The sequence below is a fragment of the Betta splendens genome, chromosome 16 (genome assembly GCF_900634795.4).
Source record: "Betta splendens chromosome 16, fBetSpl5.4, whole genome shotgun sequence".
NCBI classification, from domain to species: Eukaryota; Metazoa; Chordata; class Actinopteri; order Anabantiformes; family Osphronemidae; genus Betta; species Betta splendens.
Window position 1 is genome coordinate 8,024,216 of NC_040896.2, and position 24,528 is coordinate 8,048,743.

A 24,528-nucleotide genomic window follows, 5' to 3' on the forward strand; every position below is an offset into this window, starting at 1 on the left:
GCACCTAAATTAAACTCAACCAGAACAAAAGAGTCATAGGATTTAATATGATGTCAACTTCTGATCAACTTTTTATTTAATTTTCAAGGACATCGTCTCTGTTTAACTAAAGTAGAAACAAACTTTGTTGCTGACTATTGTATAGTAGTATTTAACTCTGTTTAGAATTTCAAACACAAAATAATTCTAGAGTCCATTTTTTTAAAATTCATAATTAAATAAACAAATAATACTTTTATTTATATTGTTTTAATGGTGCATATATCTCCACACATCGCGCGTGTGCCCGTCCTGTGGGGGCGGGGCCCGGTGTCTAAAAAAAAATCATTTGCTTTGATTGACAGGTCGGCTCGCCGAGTCTGCCGCGCGTTCACGACACGCGCACAACTTTTTCCCTTGGAAACCACTTCTTGTTTGACGGCTTGTCTAAGAGAAGTTAAGCTCAACGGTTAAACGGAGACCGTCTTTCTCGCTTCCTTGACTTGAACCGTAAACACCGCTGGCTGACGGTGTTCCCCGGAGAGACGGCTCCGCGCTGGCGACTTGCCGGGAAACAACTGTGCCGATTTTGACTTGACTGGAGACCAACTTCACCCAGCTAGCTAGCTGTTAGCTGTTAGCTAAGTGGCTCCGCTCCGCGGCGCAGGCAGCGCTCGGTTCGAGTCCCCTGCACTGCATCGGTGACTTAAACGCACGTCCGTGTTTCCTATGGAGAGAAGTGTCAACTTAAAAGGTACGTACAGTTCACAACGCTGCCGCGTCACAATGAAAGCAACTACAATCCGAGAACTTTAAGCGTTTTAACGCGGTTTAAACGCCAAATAACGTAACGTCAACGAAGCCGACGAAGATGAAGTTAAATATGACTTTTGTCACAATGGACGCGCGAAATAGTGGTAAAAATGGGAACTTAGTGAAAAAGGCACATGCGTGAAAGGAAACAGGCGCACGTCGGTTGTGCCTCTCATCACTGGCTGTAAGTTAACATCCGCTTTCAGCGCACACAACCGGGTCTCGTGGCTGCACGGCGCTAAACAGCTGCCTGTGCGTGGTTTCTCTTCTCAGATCACAATGCGCGGAGCAAGAAGCCCGGCGTCTAGGAACCCGGCGGAAACGTGCACCGAGAGATGATACGGCAGAGATGCGTGCAAATGCTACGAGGCGATAGAGCGGGCAGGAAATTGGAGTCAAGCTGAACCCCACGGTTGCTCCCCGGCAGCTTGCCACCCTGCGTGTGACCGTGAATGCTCCAAGCGCCTATGGCGGAGAGCGGGGAGGACGGCAGCCTGCCTCCATTAACCGTGGGGGATGCGGCCGTGGCCGGCGACGAGGCGGCGGGCAAGACGCGCTGCGAGGGCTCCGTCTCGAACGGAGAATGCGGGATGTGTGAAAACATGGTGGGCTCGGGGTCCACGGACGCACCTGGCAGCCACGCCGAGGTGGACGCCGCCAACACCTCCGTCGGATCGGATGCTAAATCTGAAATACCGCGCCGGAGCAGCATAATCAAGGTAAAGCTATGAGCGAATGCGTGTTTTCGGCTGTTTATTTTCTAGCCCGCACGACCACACAGACCACGGGGCGTTTGAAGTTCCGTTACTCTAACGTTGGCCTCTTTTGTGTCCTCCTTCTGCCTGCATTTCATTTACCTCCCCCAATTGCACCGTTGCACAACACCATCGATTTTCAATGATAAAGGTGTTTTTCACAATACACGTTTGTCCTGAGGCCAGTCCCGTTCTTTGATTAGAGCGCCTTCTAATAATACTAGTCTAGCTATAATGCGATAGCCTAATGGGGTAAAATAACAGCTTATGGTATACACAAAATTGCGTTTCCTGGAGTTGTAGTGAGGAAAATCTGTCATTACAGGAAATATGTACATACTGTAATGCTAATTCATCTAAGATGTATGTGGCTGAAGTGCTGAGCACATTATCCTAATGTTCTGTACATCTATAACAAATGTGTGCTATACTATCACAGTTTTCAGTACACCATATTATGCATGAGGTGTACTGCAGTAAATGCGTTGGTTTAGTACAATGCAACAAAGACTGCAAATAATACATACATGACAGAGGGAGAATGGGAGAACATCCATAAAGTGAATAGATACAGAACGCACACTTAAGACTGTTCAGTACAGGCACAGATAATGGAGCAGCATAGTGACAGCTGGTAATAAAAATAAGGCATGCAGGGCTGCTGTTTGCTTTTATGTTGACCTCAGCATAGTTAATGACAGCCTGCATTAACATTTCAAGCTTTGCACACTCATGAGTAGGAATGTAGTAGTGAAACATTCTGTTCAAAATCTCACATTGCTGATAATAAAAGGTATCCCATGGGTCAGAGGAAATCCAAAGAACATACTCAAAGTTGATTTGAAAATATGATCATGTATGTTCATTTCCAAATTTTTGGTTTGCCGATCATTGTGATTCCGACATTCAGTGTTGAGCAATTAATCCTAGTGTGTGACCTGGGCATTGACATTAGCAAGTATTGCTTAAGGGGATGGTGACACTTCCTCATATTGCATCAATCTACTGTATGTTCAAAGCCTGCAAGACATTTTCTCTAGCTCTGTCAGCAACTCTGTAATATAACTGACTTCTGCTGCTGGACCTGTCAGTCATAAGAATCCAAATTGAGTTGGAGCATGGTGAAGGCAGTTCCCTGCCTACGGAAAACTAGTAATGGCCATGTCTTCTAAAAATGTCAGAATTTGAAAAAAAGATTAAGTTCAAATCTTGCTTTCTTAAATAAAAAGCCAGAACTTATCCTGTTTCTCTAATTATATTGAGAATCATAATCTAGTACATCTATAATAGTATAATAGCATTTGGTGCATTGGAGTAAATTTGGGCATTAAGCAATTGTTTTAAGATGTGAAGTCACCTCCATAATAAGGGATCCATTTGTTGTCTCAATGAGATTTCTGCACTTTTAAGTACAATGTCCAAGGGTGAACAGGTTCAGCTGCTCATTTTTAGCCGTCGGATTTTACAGGCACGACAACTTGGCACGTTGTGGGTGTTGAACTTTGGTGTCCCCTCTGCCAGTAGATTGATGGTGGTCATATTGACATTTCTGCCTTGTAACTCTCCAAGTAATCTCTCACTACACAAGAATGTGTCTCACTTCTCAGCTTTATTTAAGTGCAATTTATTTCAGTGGGATATCTACTCATGAGCCATAGGATCTAAGCCACATGATGCCTATCATTCTAAAGAGAAATAGCAAAACACTATTTTGAAGTGCAGATAGACAAAAACATCCAGTGTTTATTACCAGCCTCTTTACAGGTTTGGTTAACCAGTCAAATCACTTTATTTATTTAGCACGAAACCACAACCATATTCATCTTCAGGCACTTTAATATGTAATGAATTGCATAGAAAGCATCCATAACCATTTAGCAGGGGGTCGCCCATACTTATGTGGCTTTTAAGCTACTTATACAATGACAAAAAGAATGACTTTCACTATGTGGAGTCAAAACAGTAGCAGCTGGTTGACGTCATATGGGGCAACGCGGATATCTGAAGAGAAGCCATGTCACACTGACTACCTGTCAATCCTTCATTGCATGTCAACCAGGTGAGGACTGAATGACTAACCTCTAAAACAATGATTTGTATTGAACAAACAATGTTCTTGCACTAAAGGTGTGATCAACCGATCAATGTACTAGGCACCTCTGACTTAGAGCTATAGAGAACACCCAACAAATTGACAAACACTAGGCAATATTTAGTTCGAATTCATGTGCTACTAACACAGCTACGAAGAATTCATATTCTGAACTGAAAGTGATTGTGCATTGCTGTAAGAATGTTGTTCCAAAGGGTTGGGCATGTGTTAACGAGGCAGGCTGTTTCACATAGTCAGTCAGAGCCCCGACTTCTATAACAGCTTCTCAGAAGCGATGGAAGGATGTGGTCGGGACAATATGAACCGCATTCTCATAGTAACAGATGTAGTAGGAACCTAACAACAGCCTGAAGTCTCTCTTCTGTTGGTGACGTGTATGGTGAAGAGAGGACAACCTCATAGCCTGCCGTCTTAGCCTATGCATGTGCACTGTTTAAAAAAAGAGCATCTTTACTCAGAGCTGTTTGTTTTGTGGTTGTTGAAAACTGAAGTGAACCTCGACACTTGTGCCACTAATTATTCCATCACTGTAGTTTTAACACTACATTCATTCACATGCAACTAAACATCTTTCTGCATTTATGTGTAAAAAATGTGTTTTTATATAAAAATAGTGAAATATTACACCCCACCCCCCACATGAAAGAGTACCCATTTGTTTTTCTTGATCCATAAAAAGTTATTGGACATTAGGGGAGAAAATAAAAGATTATAAAGATAATTATTCATGTATGTTTAGATTCTTTAGTAACCATTTTAAATGACAGTTTTAAGTTGACCACAAGGTGTGACCTTTCTTTCCATGGAAGATGAAACTACCTACATTTCACAGCCACCTACACAAGGTTTGATACTGATAGATAGATCTTTTCGTTCTTTCTTTGCAGCTGTTGAGGTATTTGACATCATAACAAACACAAGAGAACTGAATGTCCAAAGCTTCAGTAGATCCAGCAGAGTGGTTCAGCCTAAATAAGAGGATTCTATCATAAATAATTATTTATTTATTATAATAATAATTATGAATCAAAATTTATTGATGCATGTCTGACTGTTGGTATCAACTGACACTTACATTTAGTCACTTCAGTAAAAGGCAAATGGCAGATCTTTAAATTACTATCTTTAAATAAATAGCCCTAATAAGTCATACTTTTATACTCTATTAAACATTTGAAACCTGAGCCTTTGTCAGAAATTCGGGAACAGTGAATCTAATCACTGAAGTACAACTGAGCTACATGAACTCACTAAACTAGTGCCAGTGTGCTTTTAGAGATGCACTTTATGATTTGCATGTGGCTGGAATGGGTTTAGATAGTGATCAGCCCGCAGACAAACGGTCTATAAATGGAGAAGAGTTGGTACTGTGCCTGCTCTGCAGAGAAGCAAGCACTGGACCAAATCACTAAGGTAACTCAAGGTTCACTGAGGTGAGAAGGAATCTTTGAGTAAACAAGTCTTGAAAGAATTGAAAGAACTTGATAATGTTTTGTTCATTAGTCAGGTATATGCAAAGCATTTAATAGGCATGGTTATGTTGGCAGATCACTTCCTCATGCCTCTATTAGGTCCTCTTCAATAAGAATAATCTTTCTATTTGCTTTGTAAATAACACTTGCTTCACAGCTCTGAGAAGAAAACACTTGTGCTAACACTTTAAAGCGAAACAGTATGCTATTACTTGTGGTGTGACTCCAGACTAATGTCTCTATTGTCACAGTCATCTTAGCTTTTGAATTGACCACATCATTTAGTTCACCACCCATGTACTAACCAGTTAGACATGCAGACTCAAATGCAAGCCACAGAGGTTGATCTTTTGCTTTAATCTCATTATATTGATTATATTTGATAGCAACATTGTCATCAATAATAGCAAGAATTTGCCCTAATCAAGATGCCTAACCTGACCGTAAAGTAAAGTAAAACCTGAGGTCAATGGCACAGTTCCACCACCTAAGAGTTAGTGTTCAAGGTGACTCGCAGCAGCGTCCAGTCACTCACTCATATCATTGCCTTTTCATTCATGAGCTCTGGTGTCACTGATTTACACCACTTGTCTCACCAAGTCAAGGGTAGCTTGGTTCTTTGGCAGGGATTAAAGCTCTGACACATTAACAGTTGAAGCGGTCTTTGCCCTTATGAGATGCACTGTAATGAAGAACAAAAAAGATAATATATTTAAGCAATTCAATGACTTTTAGTTATAGTTAGCTGTTACTGTAGGATGTCAGTATACGATACCTGATAACTCTGCTGTTAAGAGGAAACACAAGGCTGGCTGTCACTGATAATCTGATTAGGAGCAGCTCTAGTACAGACAAACATTTGATGCTATTAGTACTGAAACTTGAATAAATTTGAATTTTCTTATGTCATTCAACTCTGATAATGATGATGATGTCCAGCACTGTTTGCAACAAGAGACTGCATCTAGAATCTGCTGCTTCTTGTCTTGAAGAACTGGAACGTTTTTATGAAATCACAAGCTGTCAGAATCACTTAATGCTATGGTATGGTGTATGGTAAGCGAGCTAAGCGTTGTTTATGGAAATGTCTTTCCAGTGCATCGCTCGGATATTTGGCATTATTGACACATCTAATTAGAAAATCTTAACTGGACTCTACCTCTATATTTATTTTGAGTGTTTCCATGCAATTGAGTGAGTTTCTGGTTGAGTGATGTGGGGGTGAGCTGACAGGAGTAGTGAGAGTGAAATGCAGGCAGACAGCACTCGGCACAAACTGTGATTTAAAAAAAAAATGTGAAAGGAGACTTTCACTGTTAGATTTAGTTTTTTCTTTTTTAGTTAGATTTTTCTAGCTGTTGTTTAAAGCGGGTCGAATCCCTCCCTGTAATCATCTCCCCTTTGATCCCGCGATGCCTGGAGAGTGCTGACAGGCAGTGGTGGTCTTTGTTCTGGACATGTGCGCCTGTAAAAAGCCTATTAGCAACCTATTGACTGTTTACTTGGCAGAGTAATCAGTGCTGTCTGAGAATGAACAGAAACCAGGTTGCTTGTAGTGCTGCCTAACCTGATCATAATTTATAACAGTAATGGTGTTAAACTCAAATGACTGTAATTAGTCTAATATTAACCACATGTAAAGTTTATAAAGCACGGTGCATGTTTTACTGTAATGTACAACCTGTTTTTCTTTTTACTGATTACTATTGAAGGCTTTCATGGGTGAATCTGAAAAGCTTCATTTGCAATAATAACCATATTTAGTAAAGTTACCTTTTATTATTGTTACGTGTCAGACACTTCACACTAGGTACCCCGCGTCCAATGTGTGACTGCCCACTGCTCCCTCAGTGAGGGTATGGGTCAAATGCAGAGAACACAATTTCCCCTAGGGCATAAATTAAGTGCAGGTAGTGTTTGAAGAGTGACACTGTTCTGAAATGGTGTCATCGTAATGCCTTATCTGATGTCAAGCAGCAACCACCTTACTATAATGAACTTGCGCTTTGATAATCAGTAGAGATGCATCATAAGTGTATTTGTGATCAGATCTTAAAGCCCTCATGTTGTGTAATGAGCATGTGGTCTTTAAAGTCAGCCACTGTACCTTAGTTTACTCAGCAGCTATACTGTATCAAGGCACGCAGCCTTAAAAGAAGCGTCTCTTATGGGGTCAGCGCTTGTTGAACTGCTACCTTTCAGTCTCAAGCAATGTTTCAGAAATAGCAATGCTGATTTTATTTGTTTGTTCAGAACATGGTAAAGCTTTAAAAGATCAGTCCCAGTGTAGGCTACCTTTTACACTTCACTTGACCAGTGACTGATATAATATGGTACAAACAGCAGCTGGGCCTTTACCAGCTTTAAAGTCCTTGGGGATTTGACTGCAGTGCAGCTGGACAACAAAAATAAGTTGCAACGCAACATTGGTCAGTGCATCAAAATCAGACCCCAGCAAATCTTATTGTGACTGTACACTTGATCACCATTAATGACAAAGTAAAACTTAAAAATAAAATAAAAATATGTACGTTAATTTATTAAAATCAAATGTGCAGACAGCAAAGGCTAAGGAACAAGGCATAAGTCAGGAAATGGTGTAGAATTATATCTAAAGCTTTTAGTGTTGCCAGGAACTCAATAGTAAACAGGGCAAGAAAGACCTTGCTCATTGCTGGAAGGAAGAAACAAATGGTGACTCCAGTGAAGATGTAAGAGCCTGGCAGAAGGACGAGATTCATCAATCAGGCCTTTATGATAGGAAGGGTAGGCGGAAGCCTAACATCCTGCTCGGAGTCAGCTTCAGGACATGTCATGGCATTTAAAGGACATCTCTTGGGTAACCATGCTGTATTTTGGTACAGTATAAAACCATCCCAATCTTTTAGCATGTGACTCTAGGTAGTGTTCACACTAAACAGAACAGACTGTTTGTTCTACAAAGATGACAACATGTGCTAACAATCTTGTAATGTAATTATACAGTTTTACCATTCTATGTAATCAAGACAGAGGTTTATTATTGTTGGCTCACTAAAAGGGGAAATTAGCCTGTCCACACACAGCATATTAGTCTCTCACTCATTTTTTTATCATTGTTAATAAACTTGTTAATGGTGCAACGTGATTCACATTGCTTGTTGTTTAGGGTGTGGGTAGAACAGAGAGCAGGGTCCCCTGTGATATTCTTAGTCGTACAGACAGTTCATAGCTGCTCAGTGAGCCAGAGGAAATGCAGCATTCAGGCCATTAGGGGATTCACATTCCTATGGGATCTGTGAGCATTTGAATATGCTACATCTTACATAGACACTTGCTGTTTCGTCCTGTGTTTGCATCACTGACTCATTCTGTCACCTCTTCTCACCCAACACGTCCACTTCACTTCATCAACGCACTGATCATAAAGTCATTTTCTCCTCCCAGGTGTATCTACTGGGACTTGCCTCGTTAATGTCCATTTATCAACCAACTGCTATTCTGCTATACTATGGGTATGGGTTTCACCGATCTGAGAGGTGATGACTAACGTCATTGTGCGACTGTGTGTTTTGGGTGTTCCGCTGTCAAAACACAGTGTTCTCTTTAGCGAAACTACTTATTAACTCAATTATGAGTGCACATCAGCTGGCCTGGATGTTGGTGTTGATCAATATCGGTGACTCTGGTTCTGTAATTTTTGTCTTGTGAAACTTTCCAACTTATTTCAGAGCAAAAGTACATGTTCCTAATAGTTGTGTAGGTGTCTTCATGTAGACTTTAGATCACTAGTAAAGGCATTGGTTAAAGTATTTTTGCTAGCGAATGTTGTACTGTAATAAAAGCTAAAGCTGTAGCATTGTATATGATTAGGACCTTTTCAAGGATTTCTTTTTAAGAGCATGTTTTATTTATTTCTTGTTTGACTTTAACTGAAATTAAATGTCAGTGTCTAGAAAAACATACAGATTATGTAGTGAGCATCTGATGATGCTATAAATAGAGATTTTATAATGCTGCTTCTTTTAAACATACCTTTTTAAAGATTAAATGTCCACCTGACTTCCACCAGAGGCACAACCAGCCGTTGCATAACAAATAGCTGCCTCAGGAAATAATAACATGTTATGACACAGATGGGTGTGTTCATATTGTTTTCTAGTTTTGGTAAAGGAAGTCAAGGGAAATCCTGAGGAGAATGTTTGGCAGCTGAAAGAAAAAAAAAAAAAACTGAGCGCAATTCAAGGTTGACATTGACAAGTTTAGGTTCTTGTTGTTCTCTTAGAATTATATACAGTCATGCATTTCTTTTTTTTTATTGTGAAATCTTCTCAAAAACTTAAAGTTTATACCTGATTTCATGGTTTTACAGGTAGTAAAATGTCCCCAATTAAAGTGAATTTGGTTTTAATATTTAAAGTCTTAATGCAATGAACACATATGAATGCTCCTCATGATTACATTGTTTGATCACATTGCTGTGAACGTTCTGAACTATTTAAAAAAGGAAAATGTTTCTGCAACATAGGGAATTCTGGACACTAGATTTATTTGGTGATGGCCGTGCAATATATTTGTCTACTTTGTGAAATGAGCCTCAATAATTTAACAATTGTAATCATACCTTTATGCTAAACTAAACAGGAGTGGAAAGAACAGGGCTCACTCAAAATGTGAGAATTCCTGCTGTGGTTGACTGGCATCGTGTGGGCGATAATCTCTGGAGGGAGATTCCCTGTTGTGTCTTCATAATAAACAGGCTGGTACCTTAAGTCACCCCACGTCTTGTCAGTAAATGCTCTGGGAAGAAGGCAGGAAGGAAAAAAAAAATGAAAACCACACATCGGTTGTCTTGTACCGTAAGCGTGAGACTTACTTTAATTTGGTAATGTTATGACATTTGCTACTAATAATGTACTGTATTTTTAAAATAAAGAAAAATGCTAAAAAATGCTAAAGTCAGTTGAGGCAGAAATTTTATATTGGTTAAGTATTATTCTTGTTTGGAAATAAATAGTCAGTCCTACATCTTTTATTATTCAATGTGTGTAAATATTTCTTTTAATAAAAATAGTCTCTCTTTCTTGCAGGATGGCTCAAGACAACGTAAAGAAAGGAAGAAAACTGTATCATTTAGCAGCATGCCAACGGAGAGGAAAATCAGCAGTGCAAGCGACTGCATCAGTGCAATGGTGGATGGCTCTGAGCTGAAGAAAGTACGATCCAATTCACGCATTTACCACCGCTACTTTCTCCTGGACGCTGATATGCAGTCTTTGAGATGGGAACCCACAAAGAAAGAATCAGAAAAGGCCAAGATTGACGTAAAATCTATCAAGGAGGTTCGCACCGGGAAAAATACAGACACTTTTAGAACTAATGGAACCTATGACCAGATATCGGAGGACTGCGCTTTCTCAGTTGTCTTTGGGGAAAACTACGAGTCTCTGGACCTGGTGGCAAACACTGCTGATGTAGCCAATGTATGGGTTACAGGGCTGCGGTACTTGATTTCCTATGGGAAACATACATTAAATATGATGGAGACCAGTCAGAACAGCATGCACTTATCATGGCTAGGCGAACTTTTTGACAAGGCAGACAGTAACAACAGCAAACAAATAACTATATGTGCCGCTGTGCAGCTGGTCAAGAAGCTTAACCCCGGACTTAAAAATGTGAAAATAGAACTAAAGTTTAAGGAGCTTCACAAATTAAATGACAAAGCATGTCCTGATGTGACAAAAGATGAGTTCATTGAAGTCTTTCATGATCTTTCTACCAGGCCAGAGATTTATTTTCTCTTTGTTCAGTTTTCCAGCAACAAAGAAATTATGGACACCAAGGACTTAATGATATTTCTAGAGGCTGAGCAAGGCATGGCACAAGTCAGTGAGGACACCAGCTTAGAGGTGATTCAGAAGTATGAACTGTCTAAAGAGGGCCAGGCCAAAGGATGGCTGTCTCTCCATGGGTTTACTAACTATCTTATGTCGCCAGAGTGCCACATATTTGACCCAGAACAAAAAACTGTCTGCCAAGATATGAACCAGACCTTGTCCCACTATTACATTAATTCATCCCACAACACATACCTGATAGAAGACCAATTTAGAGGTCCCTCAGATGTGACGGGGTATATTCGTGCCCTTAAGATGGGCTGCCGCAGCGTCGAGCTGGATGTGTGGGATGGGCCTGACAATGAACCCGTCATTTACACTGGTCACACTATGACTTCACAGATAGTTTTCCGCAGCGTCATTGATGTCATCAATAAGTATGCCTTTGTGGCATCAGAGTTTCCACTGATACTTTGTTTAGAAAATCATTGCTCCCTAAAACAGCAGAGAGTTATGTTTCAGCACCTAAAGAAAATCCTTGGAGACAAGATCCACCTGGATCCTCCTAAAACTGAGGACGACTATCTTCCATCTCCCAATGATCTAAAGGGGAAAATCCTTCTGAAGGGTAAAAAACTGAGTACAAACTGCATGGCTTCAGAAGGCGAGGTGACGGACGAGGACGAAGGTGCAGAGATGTCTCAAAGGATGAGTATTGAGTCTGAAGAACAACAAACCATTGCACCCAAGAAATTCCAGCTTTCAAAAGACCTCTCCGATCTCGTGACTTTGTGCAAGTCTGTGGAGTTCAAAGACTTCTCAGTGTCTTTCCAGGGCCAGAAGTACTGGGAGCTCTGCTCCTTTAATGAGGTCTTTGCCAGTCGCTGTGCCAGTGAATTCCCAGGTGAATTTGTTAACTATAACAAGAAGTTTCTGGCGCGAGTTTACCCCAGTCCCATGCGGATTGACTCCAGCAACATGAATCCACAGGATTTCTGGAAGTGTGGTTGTCAGATTGTGGCAATGAATTACCAAACTCCAGGCTTGATGATGGATTTAAACATTGGCTGGTTCCGTCAAAATGGGAATTGTGGTTATGTGCTGCGACCAGCTATCATGAGAGAGCAGGTTTCATATTTTAGCGCCAACACTAAGGATTCAGTGCCTGGTGTTTCTCCACAGCTCTTGCACATCAAGATCATCAGTGGACAAAACTTCCCTAAGCCCAAAGGCTCAGGCGCCAAAGGAGATGTAGTAGACCCATATGTATATGTGGAGATACATGGCATTCCTGCTGACTGTGCAGAACAAAGGACTAAAACAGTTAACCAGAATGGGGACAACCCCTTGTTTGATGAGAGTTTTGAGTTCCAGATTAATCTTCCAGAACTTGCAATGGTGCGATTTGTGGTGCTAGATGACGACTACATCGGGGATGAATTCATCGGCCAATATACAATTCCCTTTGAGTGTCTTCAGCCAGGCTTCCGCCATGTACCACTGCAGTCATTGACGGGGGAGCTTTTGCCACATACCTTGTTGTTTGTTCATGTGGCCATAACCAATCGAAGAGGAGGTGGCAAACCACACAAAAGGGGACTTTCTGTACGGAAGGGCAAGAGGAGCAGAGAGTATGCCAGCATGAGAGTGCTATTGATCAAGGCTGTGGATGAAGTCTTTAAAACAGCCTTGCTGCCACTGAGGGAAGCAACAGACCTCAGAGAAAACATGCAGGTAAGACATTATCAGCACAGCTAAGCTAAGGGTTGATCAGCAAAAGTGAATTACAGAGGTTATCATAGATTTAGTAAAAGCATGAAGAAAAGGTTTAACTGAATCATATTTTTAAATAATAAAATTACAACACAGAAGCATCAGAACGTAATACACATTAATAATGTACTGTGTAAAAGTTGAATAGGAGCGTTAATAGCTTACCATTTAAAAATGAGGAACTTCTTAATGTCTATGATACAAATAACAAATGCCTCTTTAATCAACTGTGAACCATGAGAACAAACCTCCACCCTCAAACCTTTTCTCACATTGTGGAAACCTGTGGATAGATGGTGATGTCTCTTTTAAAGAAATATGGCAATTTATGACAAACCCTGCAATGGAGTATCACAGTTCTGTGGTTGGTCTCGTGTTGTTTCTTTAGTCATTGTATTAGGGTTTATTTTGGTAACTGTTTATATTACAGTCATTGTGTGATAACAAGTCACTGGCCTTGAGTATATAACACATCTCGGCCATCCTGTCAGTTTGTGCCTCCGGCTGTTTATCTAGGGTTTAAATTTGGCCTTTCACAGGAAGGGTAGGATCTGTGTGTTTGTTCCATTTCCACGTGATGCTGGTGTCAGCCCAACAGGATGAAGTGTTTATGAGTGGCTAACAAGTGCCAGAGTAAAAACTCCCATAGGTATTGAGTGAGCATCCAGCCACTTCCTCTGAGTCTTTGAGGTTAGGTTATGGTTTATGTTGTATGAAGATCACTGCCAGATTTAAACAACCCTTTTCTGCACTCATGGTTTTTTGTTGGCTTGGCACACCAGGATAAACCAGTACAATTTCACACAACTCTACTTCTTTGTCTCTTGCAGAATGCGATAGCGTCTTTTAAAGAGCTCTGTGGCCTTTCGGCAGTGGCTAACCTGAAGCAGTGCATCTTGGCCCTTTCCCCTCGACTGATTGGACCCGACAACGGTCCGCTCGTGGTGTTCAACCTCAGTGATCAGTACCCCAATTTGGAGCCTCAGGTCCTTCTACCAGAGGTCCTCAAGAAAGTCACAATCACATATGAGATGGTAAGTGTTACTTGTAAACAGCTGTTTCTTTCCACAAATCCAGAAGATAGTGATCAGTGTAAAAGTGGCATTTATAACTGATTGGTAAAGCCTCCAAATGCAAACACTACACAATAAAATCTGTGGGTGTTCTAGTTGATTGGGCAGTGGTACCGTCTAGTTATGTCTTATGCATTCATTCATCTAACAGCAGAAGACCTAACCAAGCAACCGGCTTTTGAATCCAATTAAATCAATAATCAGGCTTTACTGGACTTAATGGGGACAGAGAGAGGGTTAGGTAATGGAGCTGAAACTCTGTTAAGTAATAAAATCAATGTTCCCAAATTATGCAACATGCCATTGAAGAATGCTATTACCCTTAGAACATCCGTTCTCTGACATTGATCTCGTCCCATTATGAGCAAGTAGAGTTTCCATAATTATTTTTAGGTATAAATTCACTGGCAGCAGCAACTTACGTGAATCTGTATAAAATAATTAAGTGAATTCTGTTGTTTTGTTTCCATTCTTTTGACTCTAACATTATCTGCCCAGAATATTAATTACACGATATTATAGCCACCTGTGAGTATGTGTCTGAACCCAGTTGGTTTTGAGTTAAACGTTTTACAGTAAGCATTGATACAGAACATGCTGTATGATGAATTTATATTATGTATATTTATGGGCAAATATTCAAGGATTGACAAAAATCCTTTAAACATATTAGAGCTAACGGTATATAGAGATGAAAGGGGAAACATCTGTTTTCTTTAACTGGTTATTTAAAACACTTATTTTCTCTTGGTGATAAGCTTAACATCAGATGAAGGAGGTAATGCTAAAAAAAATCAGACCATCTGAGGTGACTCCTGTGCTGAATTCAGACTTTGGAGGTCTACACAATTGGCCCTGATAGAGTGCTAGGGAAATTGAGGATGGGGAGAATGTCTGACATGTGTAAAAATCACAGTTGATTATATTTAAAAGAGCTCATTGTAAGCAATGTGAAGCCGCAGACCTTGATTACCAGCAGTGCCGAAGTGCCTCAGAGGGAGCTGAAGAGTACCCAATGAAACAACAAAGTTGAGAGCGATAAATAATGTGTGGAACTGTAAAGAACAGACATCCAGGCTCTGTGTCCAAATCTACTGCTGAGAGAAAGCAGCCTTTTGGTTCCTACTTGACAAAAATAGAATCTGGGTCTCAATCCCTGCTCATTTGTGTGCTAAAAACATGGGGGGTGGGAGGGTAACGCAAAACCACATTGTGATCTTGAGAAATAATAGTCTGAGTTATGTTTTTGTTAAAAACTGCTGAACAAAGGTTCTGGCTCCACGATGTCATGTTTATTTGGCATTAACCTATTTTTTTCTTTAGAAATGTACACAAAATGCAAATGTAAATAATAGCTTATACTTTTATTCATCTGTAATTTTTTAGGTAGTTAACATTGTTTTATTTACAAGGATGACTAAAATAATATGGCTTTTAAAACATTGTTTGATGTCAATAATAATAATAATAATAATAGAAGTAGTGTAGCAAAAGGTAGGTACAGTAGTCTTTGCTGTTTAAATGGAGCACAGTCCACCCACTTACCTTAGAATGTGCCTTTAAATATAATCCAGACACTGCTTCTGCCACAAAGACAGTAATTTCTTCACCCATCAGGGAGATAATCACAGCGTTCAGGACAGCTCTAAGTACTGCAACTGCAGCTGCACAGTTACACAAACAGCGAGTTCACACTGGCTGCTCATGGCTCAGTTCATTCTAATGTGCTCGTGAGACTCTACTGAAATGGTGGTTTAAATTGTCCAGAGTGATGACCAGCGTTTGGAGTGAATCCTGACCATGTTCTCACTGACGTTAGTTAGAGCTGGCACCGTTTTTAAAACCTGGTGTAGTCAAACAAACCGCTCTGAAAATCATGATCTCGTTTAAACAAGACTCTATGTAGTGAAAATCATAACATGAATCGATGAATCAATACTTGTTATAAATGCATCCTTATGAGATTCAACTGTGATGTGACTAAACCACAGCTAATTCTCCTCCTTCCTTCAGAGACAGCTAGTACTTACTAAGAGGATTACTTATAAAACTGGGTAGAAGGTCCCGCAGTGTAGAAGCGCAGACTTTGACCTTGTGCCTAGTAGAACTATTACCTCACTCTGTATTTCAGATTTGCTTCCTACAGTTCTTGACACCTCACTGTCTCTGTTCTCTGGGGTACAACCAGCTCCCTACTCCTATCACAAAGTGTTTCCTTACACATAGTTTGAATGAATTGCTTTGCTTTCTTCGTCTCTGTCTTGGCGGCATGACACAGCCTTTCACTGCATTTACCTCAATTAGGGAGTGTGTTGTACAAGTCGATTAAAACTAAGCTGCACAGACTAAGATAACAGTGCCTGCAACACAATCCCCAATAGAATAAACAATTAATAACATTAAAAAAAGTGTACGACCTGCATGCACTGTGCTTATTTACCATCTCCACCACATGGATAAGGCCACCTGTGGGTTTGAGGGTTGGAATCAGCAGCACTAAAGATACATTTCAGTTTTGTGTGCATGGCACCAATTAGCCTGAAACGTTGTGGTTAATTGTACACTATGTGCACCAGTCATATCAATTCTCTGTAAGAAAGCTGGCATTTAATATAATAATGGATCCTATGATGGGTCTGTGCACAGCCACCAGGTCAGTGCAGTGTCAGTTTGTGCACTCAAGTCAGGCTAAACATAACAGGAGCTAAACTTAGCGTCGTTCATGGTTGTAGTTTCACAGATAACACTTTACTGGCTTGTTTCCAAGTGACACATTTGTGTTTACTCTATTTTAATCAAATTATCTTGTTTAACTCTTTTTTTTACTGAACACAATGCACTAATCGTGTTAGACGAAATACAAAAGCCTTTAATAAGCACCCCAATTCTTGTGTCTCCTTCCCTCTAATTTTGGCTTTAAAAAAATGCAATTCAGCGACTACACCCAAAAGTGGTGCCTGTAATAACAGTTTGTTTTTCACAGCGCTGCCCAGATAGACACACCCTGTCACCAGGCAGAGACTGGTCCCTGCTTTACTGTTAGCTGGCAGATTTGCTGATGTGGAAAATCTATGCAAGTAAGAACAATATGTTTGTCTCCTTTCAGGTGATCCAGACCAGCAAGACTCTGCTGGAGAGTTCTGATGGGGTGTGCGACAGAATCCTTCAAACCCAGAAAGCAGGTGAGAAACGATGAAAAGAATGACCCCTAACAAAAGGAAAGTGGATAAAGTTGTCTCTGGAGCACATCATCAGGGCCTAGTTTCTACTCTGCTGCAATGTGCGTTTTGTAAAGCAAGCGCTTCGTCCTGTCGTATATGGGTAAAACCTGTTAATCGGAGGAAATTCAATAATTAGTTAGCTTCATACCACAGCACTGCCAGTGAATTCTATCTGGAAGCTAATATACGTATCTCCAAGTGAGCGTGCTTTAAACACTAAGTGAAAAGTGGAGGGGAGCAAAGACAATCTATCATTACCGCAGCTCAGCATTTAGAAAATATTAACTGCCTATTGTGTTGGCACATCGCATATGAGTAACAATGTCTTTTAACCGATGTGAATTTAAAGGTTCCTGTTTGACCACAAATTATTAGAGTGATATAAACGTGCTGAACTTCATAGAGAGAGAGGCTTTGAGCCATTTCTTGTTCTGTTTTCACGCCCCCCAGCTGTTGTGTTGGCTCAACAAATAGATATTCTGACAGTGCATAAGCAAATATGTATTGGCAAATATCTTCCAGTTCTGGATCCAGGGTACGACTAGAACTTGCACGTAAAACCAAATGATTTAAGCCTGAAGGAGGTGATTTTAGAGCATAACATAATTCATGGAATGTTTCTTAACATTAAGTACTGTATTTAACATTACTGACACACATAGTGATGAGACGTTGAACCAGTCATTTGTTATGTCAACAGTTAAATGGAGCACACACCATAGACAAACATGTTTCCTCGGTCTTTGGTCTCGATGCGATATAAATTATCTGCAGTCGGCAGGAAAAATTGACAAAGGACAATTACAAAATAGGACAGCGCAATGACAGACTGATGATTGTCGATTTATTTTCCATTCAGAACTGATCATTTTATCCCAGCACCATGTGTGCGTGTGTGTGTGTGCGTGTGTGTGTGCGCGTGTGCATGCGCGCACAGTGCGGTTTTGTGCACGTGTCTGTAAAAACTAGGTCATTACAAAGTCCGTTCTCCTTTACAGCAGGCAGAACATTCCAGTAGCAGCGGCTATTAAAGCTGTGGGTAATCCATCACATTACATGTAGATTGGAACAGAGCCGCTTTCCTCCAAGGAACAAAAACAAAAGCAGCGTCTGTCAGGTGAAACCTGCTTGTCACTTGCTTCCCAGACACTCGCTTAGGATCCAATTAACATTTAAGGCAGCTGGATGGCTGAACCTGCTGCAGATTGAATCAGCACAGAAGATGTTCTGAAATGCCAAGTGCAAAATTACAGTATTCTGTTTAGCAGACAGGTGCATTTCATACTGGGATGGGCTTTTCCTGCGCAACTTTTGGAATTCTGAGATTATCACAGACTAACTAGCAGCTGGTGGAGATTTATAGCTTGCTCCTTAACTTTCTGTCTGACAACTTGGTATATCGATCACAATCAGTAGTATTAGAGAAGACATCTTTTTGCAGGAATGATCATTTATCGATCCCCTGAATAATTAATGTCAAGCTTGTCTGACCTACAACCACGTTCTAAATTAATTTCATGCTTTTTGATGGACATTAATCACTTTTTACTGATCTGTGGTTGTTTGAAAGCATTACTTCAGAGATCAGTCACAAATGTCTTCCTAAGAATGAGAGAATGAACTTCCTTCTTTCCTGCTTCCCAGACTCTAAAATGTTGCTAGGCAACCACCAATGTGAGTTCAGTTTGGTATGCGTCTTCTACAGCGCAGTCATGGTTCACGTGAGTAGCAGCAGCTCTGTAGATACAAAATAGTGACCTGTAATGAGGAAGAGATAATGCTATATGATTACGACACAGGAAATGGAAAAATATCAAAAATGATTCATGTGTCTGATCTGTCAGTCTGTCAGCTGCATTTTTGACTTGACCTCAGCTGAAGGACTGTAAAATAGACCAACACCACACCTATTATGGTGTTTTCACATGAAGAGGGTCTCATGTGCACACCTTGTTTCCATGGCAACAGCACCAACAGGCGCTAGCTGGTTTCAGAGCTTCAAGCTGAAATGCATTTATTCTCAGTAATTCCCAAGGTACACGCGTGTTGTACAGTTATAGAGTGTGCGTAGTAGGAGCTGTGCTCGGTTTGCTTACCTCACAGGGCCAGAGTTGCCTGTTGCTGCAGTCAGTGCTCCTCTGTAAAGCGGACTCGACATTAAACATGACCTTACTCAGACTCAGCCAGGCAAAGGATATAAGAGAGAGGAAGAGAGGAGGTGGGAAGCTCCTTGGGAGAAAAATCCCTTCCTCTGTTTGATGCCTTGATGCTAATCCGCAGTGAAAGAACGCCATGTCGGCCTCATCTCGCCTGTTCTCGCCGTTCTGTTTCCGGGGCTCCTCTCCCACCACTTATCCTGTCAAATGTAGCCATCAAGTTGGATTTTTGTTCTGTTCCCTTGCTTTGACTTATCTCACATTTCCCCTCCCCTTACCAACGTGTTACTCCAGAATAAAAAGATCAAATGCATGACAGTGGAAGCAAGCTGCTGCTGGAGGACGACACAGATCTCAACTGACAGGAGCTGCACATAGAAATTAAATGCTACGTTGTTTCAGTCGTTAAACAAATTGCAGACTCCGCCAACAGCTAATTTCATTATTGATTAATCTGTCCAAGCTTTGCTTCTTTAATCATTTTGTCTATAATTTTTGAACGGTGCATGCTATCATTTAGAACATGCAAATATTCAGTTCAGATTCAGTTATGACAAAAAAATTTTCCTGAAAATGCTCCACATGTTGTGGCTTCTAAATAAATCAGCCTGATTGATAAACTAGATCAGGTTTGCACCATGACGTTGTCACATCAGAGAGAACGCCTCCACTGCAGTCAGACAACACTGAAATGTTGACGCTTCATGTCAAGGCCTTTGCCCCAGTGACGTGTGTAGAACCCAGTCTCTGAGCCTCCAGTCACCGCACAGCTGCTTTTCTACTGCAGCAGCTAAGGTGGATTCCCACCATATGGACTGACTTAAGATTTGTTTTGTTTCTCTCTCAGCAATGGAGTTCCATGAGAACCTCCACAACTTGGCTGTGAAGGAAGGCTTGAAGGGTCGGAAGCTACACAAGGCAGTGGAGAGCTTCACGTGGAACATCACCATTCTGAAGGTGAGAACCAGATTACTGACAACACTTCTCACTCGCTTTCTGTTTAAGTGCAGTAATCATTTACCAGCAATCGCTGCTTGAGTGCTCATTCCCAGTTGTCTAATCATTATAAATGCAGCTGCTAAATTGACTGTTGAATGTTGAAGAACGTGAAGGTTTGTCATTGCGTGTGGAGTTCAGATTTAATTCGGTGAACAGTGCAGAAACTCATCTCGTCACCCACACTGCTGCTGTATGCTCTTTGATAGTGACCTGTCCTTACCCCCTCAGGGCCAGGCAGACCTACTGAAGCATGCCAGAAGTGAAGTCCAGGAGAACCTTAAGCAGATTCACTACGCCGCAATCACCTGTAACCTGAACAAAGGTGGAGCATGTGGCGGCTCTGCTGGCTCAGAGTCCAGGAGCAGACGCAGCCTCGAGGCCATTCCTGAAAAGGCCACCGGTGAGGAGGAGCTCACTGACGAGGACAACTGAGGACCCGCAGTCCTGGCACCCGCATTCAGACCTCTACCCTGCCTCGCCAGCTTCGAACCCACTGCTCTCCCTCACCCCGGCATCTCAAAACGCATTTCTCCCACATTCCTGCACTGAAGCACAGCTGTAACCTCACATGAACATCTGCCCTGTAATCAGCAAAATGCCACCAGTAGTCCTGGAAATCCAGCCTGTAATCCCACCGCATTCTCATTGTAGGTCCTTTTCAAGACAAAAGTTCGGTGATAAACCCGATTCTGTCATGTTTCTAATAAAAACATTCTGCCGTTTTTTATTTTCGGGCGAGCTGAGAGAGCAGAGGGAACAACAAGCCATGTGACCAACGAGATGTTGACCTACTGTTGAGACAAAGCACTTCTACTCCACAGACTGCGGTGTAACCCGCGGCAACAACGAGCCCTTGGATTGTTGGAAGACATTTCTTAAAGCACAATTTTCTGGAGCTATGAATGTAACAGGACATTGGGAGCGATCGGACAAGAAGGACAGAAGGAGGAGATTTTAACAAATGAGAGTAAAGAGTTGTTTACAATACTGAACTTGTCCTGTCTGCCAAAATAGTATCAATATACTGTGTGTATATATGGAGGTTCCAGTTACCTTTTGTTTTGCAGAGTGCATCATTTTATTATTGTATACTTGGAAATATAAGATTTATTTTATAAAATATGAACATGTCTGTGAAGTTACAAGATTCATCTGTTTGTAGAGACGTGTTGGAGCCGGTTGTGGTTAGATGAGGTGACTTGGAAGCTCCTCCACATGGAGCCCACAGTGTGGACGTGTGAATGTGTTCGTGTTTGGTGCAAACTAAATCAAGTGTCAAAAATCACAACCAGCAAATGATTGAGGACGAGGCTCCACTTATTTTCACATGCACTGAAACACAGTTTGGACGTCGACGCATTTTTATATTTCAGCATTTTCTTTGGTACATAATCTTTTAGGCCTTCCTTTTGGATCGATTTAGTCCCATTTCAGGGTGCTTATGAGGTGAACTCGTGCAGGTAGAGGGGCCAGATGACAGTTTTTCCTTCTTTACATCACATTCACTCTATTTAACAATGAGCATCGTTAAATGCCTGGGAAATACAGTAATTTAAAGTCAATAATTACTTTTGAGCTTTCACCAAAGATTCTTCCGTTTACAGATATTATTAGTTGTATTTTTTGTACCATCCATTAAGTTGATGCCAGAACAGCTCAGTGGTGAGGTCTGGTGGCTCCACTTAGTGCTGCAAAATGGCTTTTTAGACCCACAACATCAGACGTACCTTGTATAGACTGATGTGGATTTGACACGTACACACTGTATTTTCTGATGTTATGACGGACTAAAAATAAGCTTTGTTTTGTTTTGTTTTTTCAGAACAAGTGCATTTCATTTAGCTGTAGTGCACATCTAATAGGAAACTGAATGGGAGATTGATTGTCAGGGACTAGAGATGCAGCAGCATAAGAGTATGGTGCAAGCAGTTTAAACTATACATCAGAGCTGTTTCCTGAATACTTCTCGCCTTGCACTAAGTCTGCACGTTTTCAGATTCAGCCTGAGGAAATATTGTGCAGAGTTTGCATATTTTGGATGCTTCAGATAGCTCCTATCTGCCTGGCAAGTCAAACAGTTTGTACGAACTGAATCTCAGGTTTCGAGGGAGGGTTCAGAAAGACATGGGCTTCAGAGTAATAACAGCGTCATTACCATGATTGGTACCAGTATTTGATGCACAGCAAGTCTGTGTTGTAATTGTGCCTTGCTACTAAAAGCTACTGTAGCAAGTAGGAAGTGAGAAGAGAGAATTTATTCTTTTACCAGGCCCTTTCCCACATGTTGCTTCCTAAGTGTTGCTTTACAGTTTAACAGTCCATAACTGTGTCTTCATTTGAAATTACACACTAGAGAAAAATCTACATACTTTCTGTTGATTGGCCAAAACATCAGCATCCTCAAAAATAACTAAGAATGTTAATCAATAAAATTGTAAGACAAAGAAAGCAGAAAAAGCTCCCACTTGAGAAGCCTGAACGTTTGGTTTGCAGTTTTGTAGTACTTTATTTGATAAAACTGAAACTTCGAATCGCTCATCTCTATTAACCAGCTATTGCTTATGTAGGAACGTGCTGTGGTTTGTCTTTTTCAGCCACACTATCAGTCCAGAGCGTAAACACAGAGAGCACATAAACCAGAGCCTCGTCAGTGTAAATGTTCCACAGCTGAAGCGATGGCGGCCACAGCAGCCATTACAGCCACAGCAGCTTTCACTTCAACACGCATTTAAATATCCACGTCACAATCCCAATAACAGTTGCTATGCATGTCTGCGCAAAAACTAACTTCCACAGCAGCTTAATGGCCACTGTGCTCAATATGAACGTTATATTATCCACCACCAGGAAACCAACTATTAAATCAAGCAGACTTTTTCCAAACATGTAGTACAGTGATTTTCTTAATCAGGCAGTTGGACTGTTAAATTGTATATAGACTTTTAAATGTTTGTCTGACTGTGTTTTTTCTGTCCTCACCTATTGGAGCTCTGCTACAAGACAGAAGACAGTCCCTGAACCTCAGTGCTGTGCCAGTCAACGTATTTATAATGATTAAAAAGCATTCAGCTGTTCTCCGGGATCTGTCAAACCCAATAAAAGCATTCTTGTTAATACCATGCGCCTCGGATGCTGTTATTCCACCCAGATCGCACCAGCAGCTGTTCTCCCATCATTTGCTCAGCTCCTCAGTAACCTGTCGTTGCTCCAAGCAGCCTCAGTGCTACCACTTTGTTACGTCACAGCCACACAACATTTTCTTTCTACTCGCTAAAACTGGAAGGAGATTTTACCTATTTTCTAAACTAGCTCCTACTCCAAGACGTGCTTAAATAAGTCATAAAAGATAAATTAAATAAGGGAGACACAAACCATTTTAAAGTGCACGTATTAGTCGTGTTTGGTGTAAACAGCCACACATGGACATGATCGATGACTTCCTAGCACAGATACACGCAGTCCCAGCTCATCCAGCTGTTTTTCCAAAGCTGAAGGAGGACACTGCATCACTATTGATTAGTTCCTGTGTTGAGGTTCACATTCAGCCTGGGGAACAAAATCATTGCTCACTTCAGTCTAGATCTACAGTAGACACGCAAACACATGTGAGGAGGTAACAGGCACTGAATGGCCCGGTTTACGAGCACACTTCCAGACGTGCACAGAACTGTATATGGCCCAAAGTGTTGAGTACAGTAAATTATATTTATGGTTCCTGCCAAGAAATGCTCGATCATTGAGTGATTGAACAGGGAACGTGTCTTTATACATAAAACGGAATCTCAATATACCAGAGGTTAGCTTGTTTTTCTTACCTCTAAACCTTAATCACCTCAGCGGTGGGAATGTTAACCTTTATGATCTTTATCTCCGATAAAAAAGGCCTTTTTACATTAGCATTACAGTGGAACAGATTTTATTGGACGAGTGAAGGTTCACATTGAGGGTTTCTGTTTACACCCTTTAAGCCAGAAACTGTCCTCTTGTCCCACTATTAAACAAATTTAAAGCTTTCTGTCAACATCACTCTTTGTAAAAATTATTTTCCAAAAGCTTCTTGGCTACAGATGCAGGTTTGATTTAGTAAACTGGAAGTAAGGAACATTTTTTCTTAACAGCTTGTCTCGTGAAATGCGACAATGAAATAAAAGAGGCTGATTTCAAAGTGCGTGCGTCAGTGTGTCAACTTCTTGCATTTCAAAGATTTGAGATCCAAAGAGCGGAGGAGTCGGGCTCACAAACGTTAAATCACCTCAACTGGATTAAAGGCATCAGCAAACAGTTGACGGCTGAGTCTGAGATTCCCAGAAGCAAAAGCAGCAGGGTGAGGAGGAACGGGTGGATGGATGGACGTG

The 24,528-nt window shown here is 41.0% G+C and overlaps 2 protein-coding genes across 4 annotated transcripts in view; one reads left to right on the plus strand and one right to left on the minus strand.

Annotated features, from left to right (window-relative positions):
- LOC114843679 (raftlin-like) overlaps nt 1-24,528 on the minus strand; it is a 115,628-nt gene that overhangs the window by 67,951 nt on the left and 23,149 nt on the right. For both annotated transcript variants that reach the window (XM_055503442.1, XM_055503441.1), the window contains exon 3: nt 19,115-19,374. In XM_055503442.1, coding sequence (XP_055359417.1) covers nt 19,115-19,176 — 62 coding nt within the window. In that variant the 5' untranslated portion in view covers nt 19,177-19,374. The remainder of the gene's footprint in view (nt 1-19,114; nt 19,375-24,528) is intronic.
- LOC114843678 (inactive phospholipase C-like protein 2) lies at nt 352-23,289 on the plus strand. Of its 2 annotated transcripts, XM_029130481.3 has the most exons (7): nt 353-733; nt 1,066-1,511; nt 10,202-12,685; nt 13,555-13,758; nt 16,904-16,979; nt 20,022-20,131; nt 20,402-23,289. In XM_029130481.3, exons 2-7 carry the CDS (start codon nt 1,245-1,247, stop codon nt 20,603-20,605), a joined length of 3,345 nt encoding a protein of 1,114 aa, XP_028986314.1. In that variant the 5' UTR covers nt 353-733; nt 1,066-1,244; the 3' UTR covers nt 20,606-23,289. The 2 variants fall into 2 exon arrangements, with proteins under 2 accessions (XP_040923534.1, XP_028986314.1); XM_041067600.2 differs by lacking the exon at nt 1,066-1,511 and having other exon boundaries at nt 352-733.

What these genes read in the sequence shown, in the direction of transcription:
- LOC114843678 (XM_029130481.3), top strand. Translation starts at nt 1,245, where the DNA reads ATGCTCCAAGCGCCTATGGCGGAGAGCGGGGAGGACGGCAGCCTGCCT. An exon ending in GCCGGAGCAGCATAATCAAG is followed by an intron (nt 1,512 to 10,201) that starts GTAAAGCTATGA and finishes TCTTTCTTGCAG; the next exon opens with GATGGCTCAAGACAACGTAA. An exon ending in CCTTCAAACCCAGAAAGCAG is followed by an intron (nt 16,980 to 20,021) that starts GTGAGAAACGAT and finishes TTTCTCTCTCAG; the next exon opens with CAATGGAGTTCCATGAGAAC.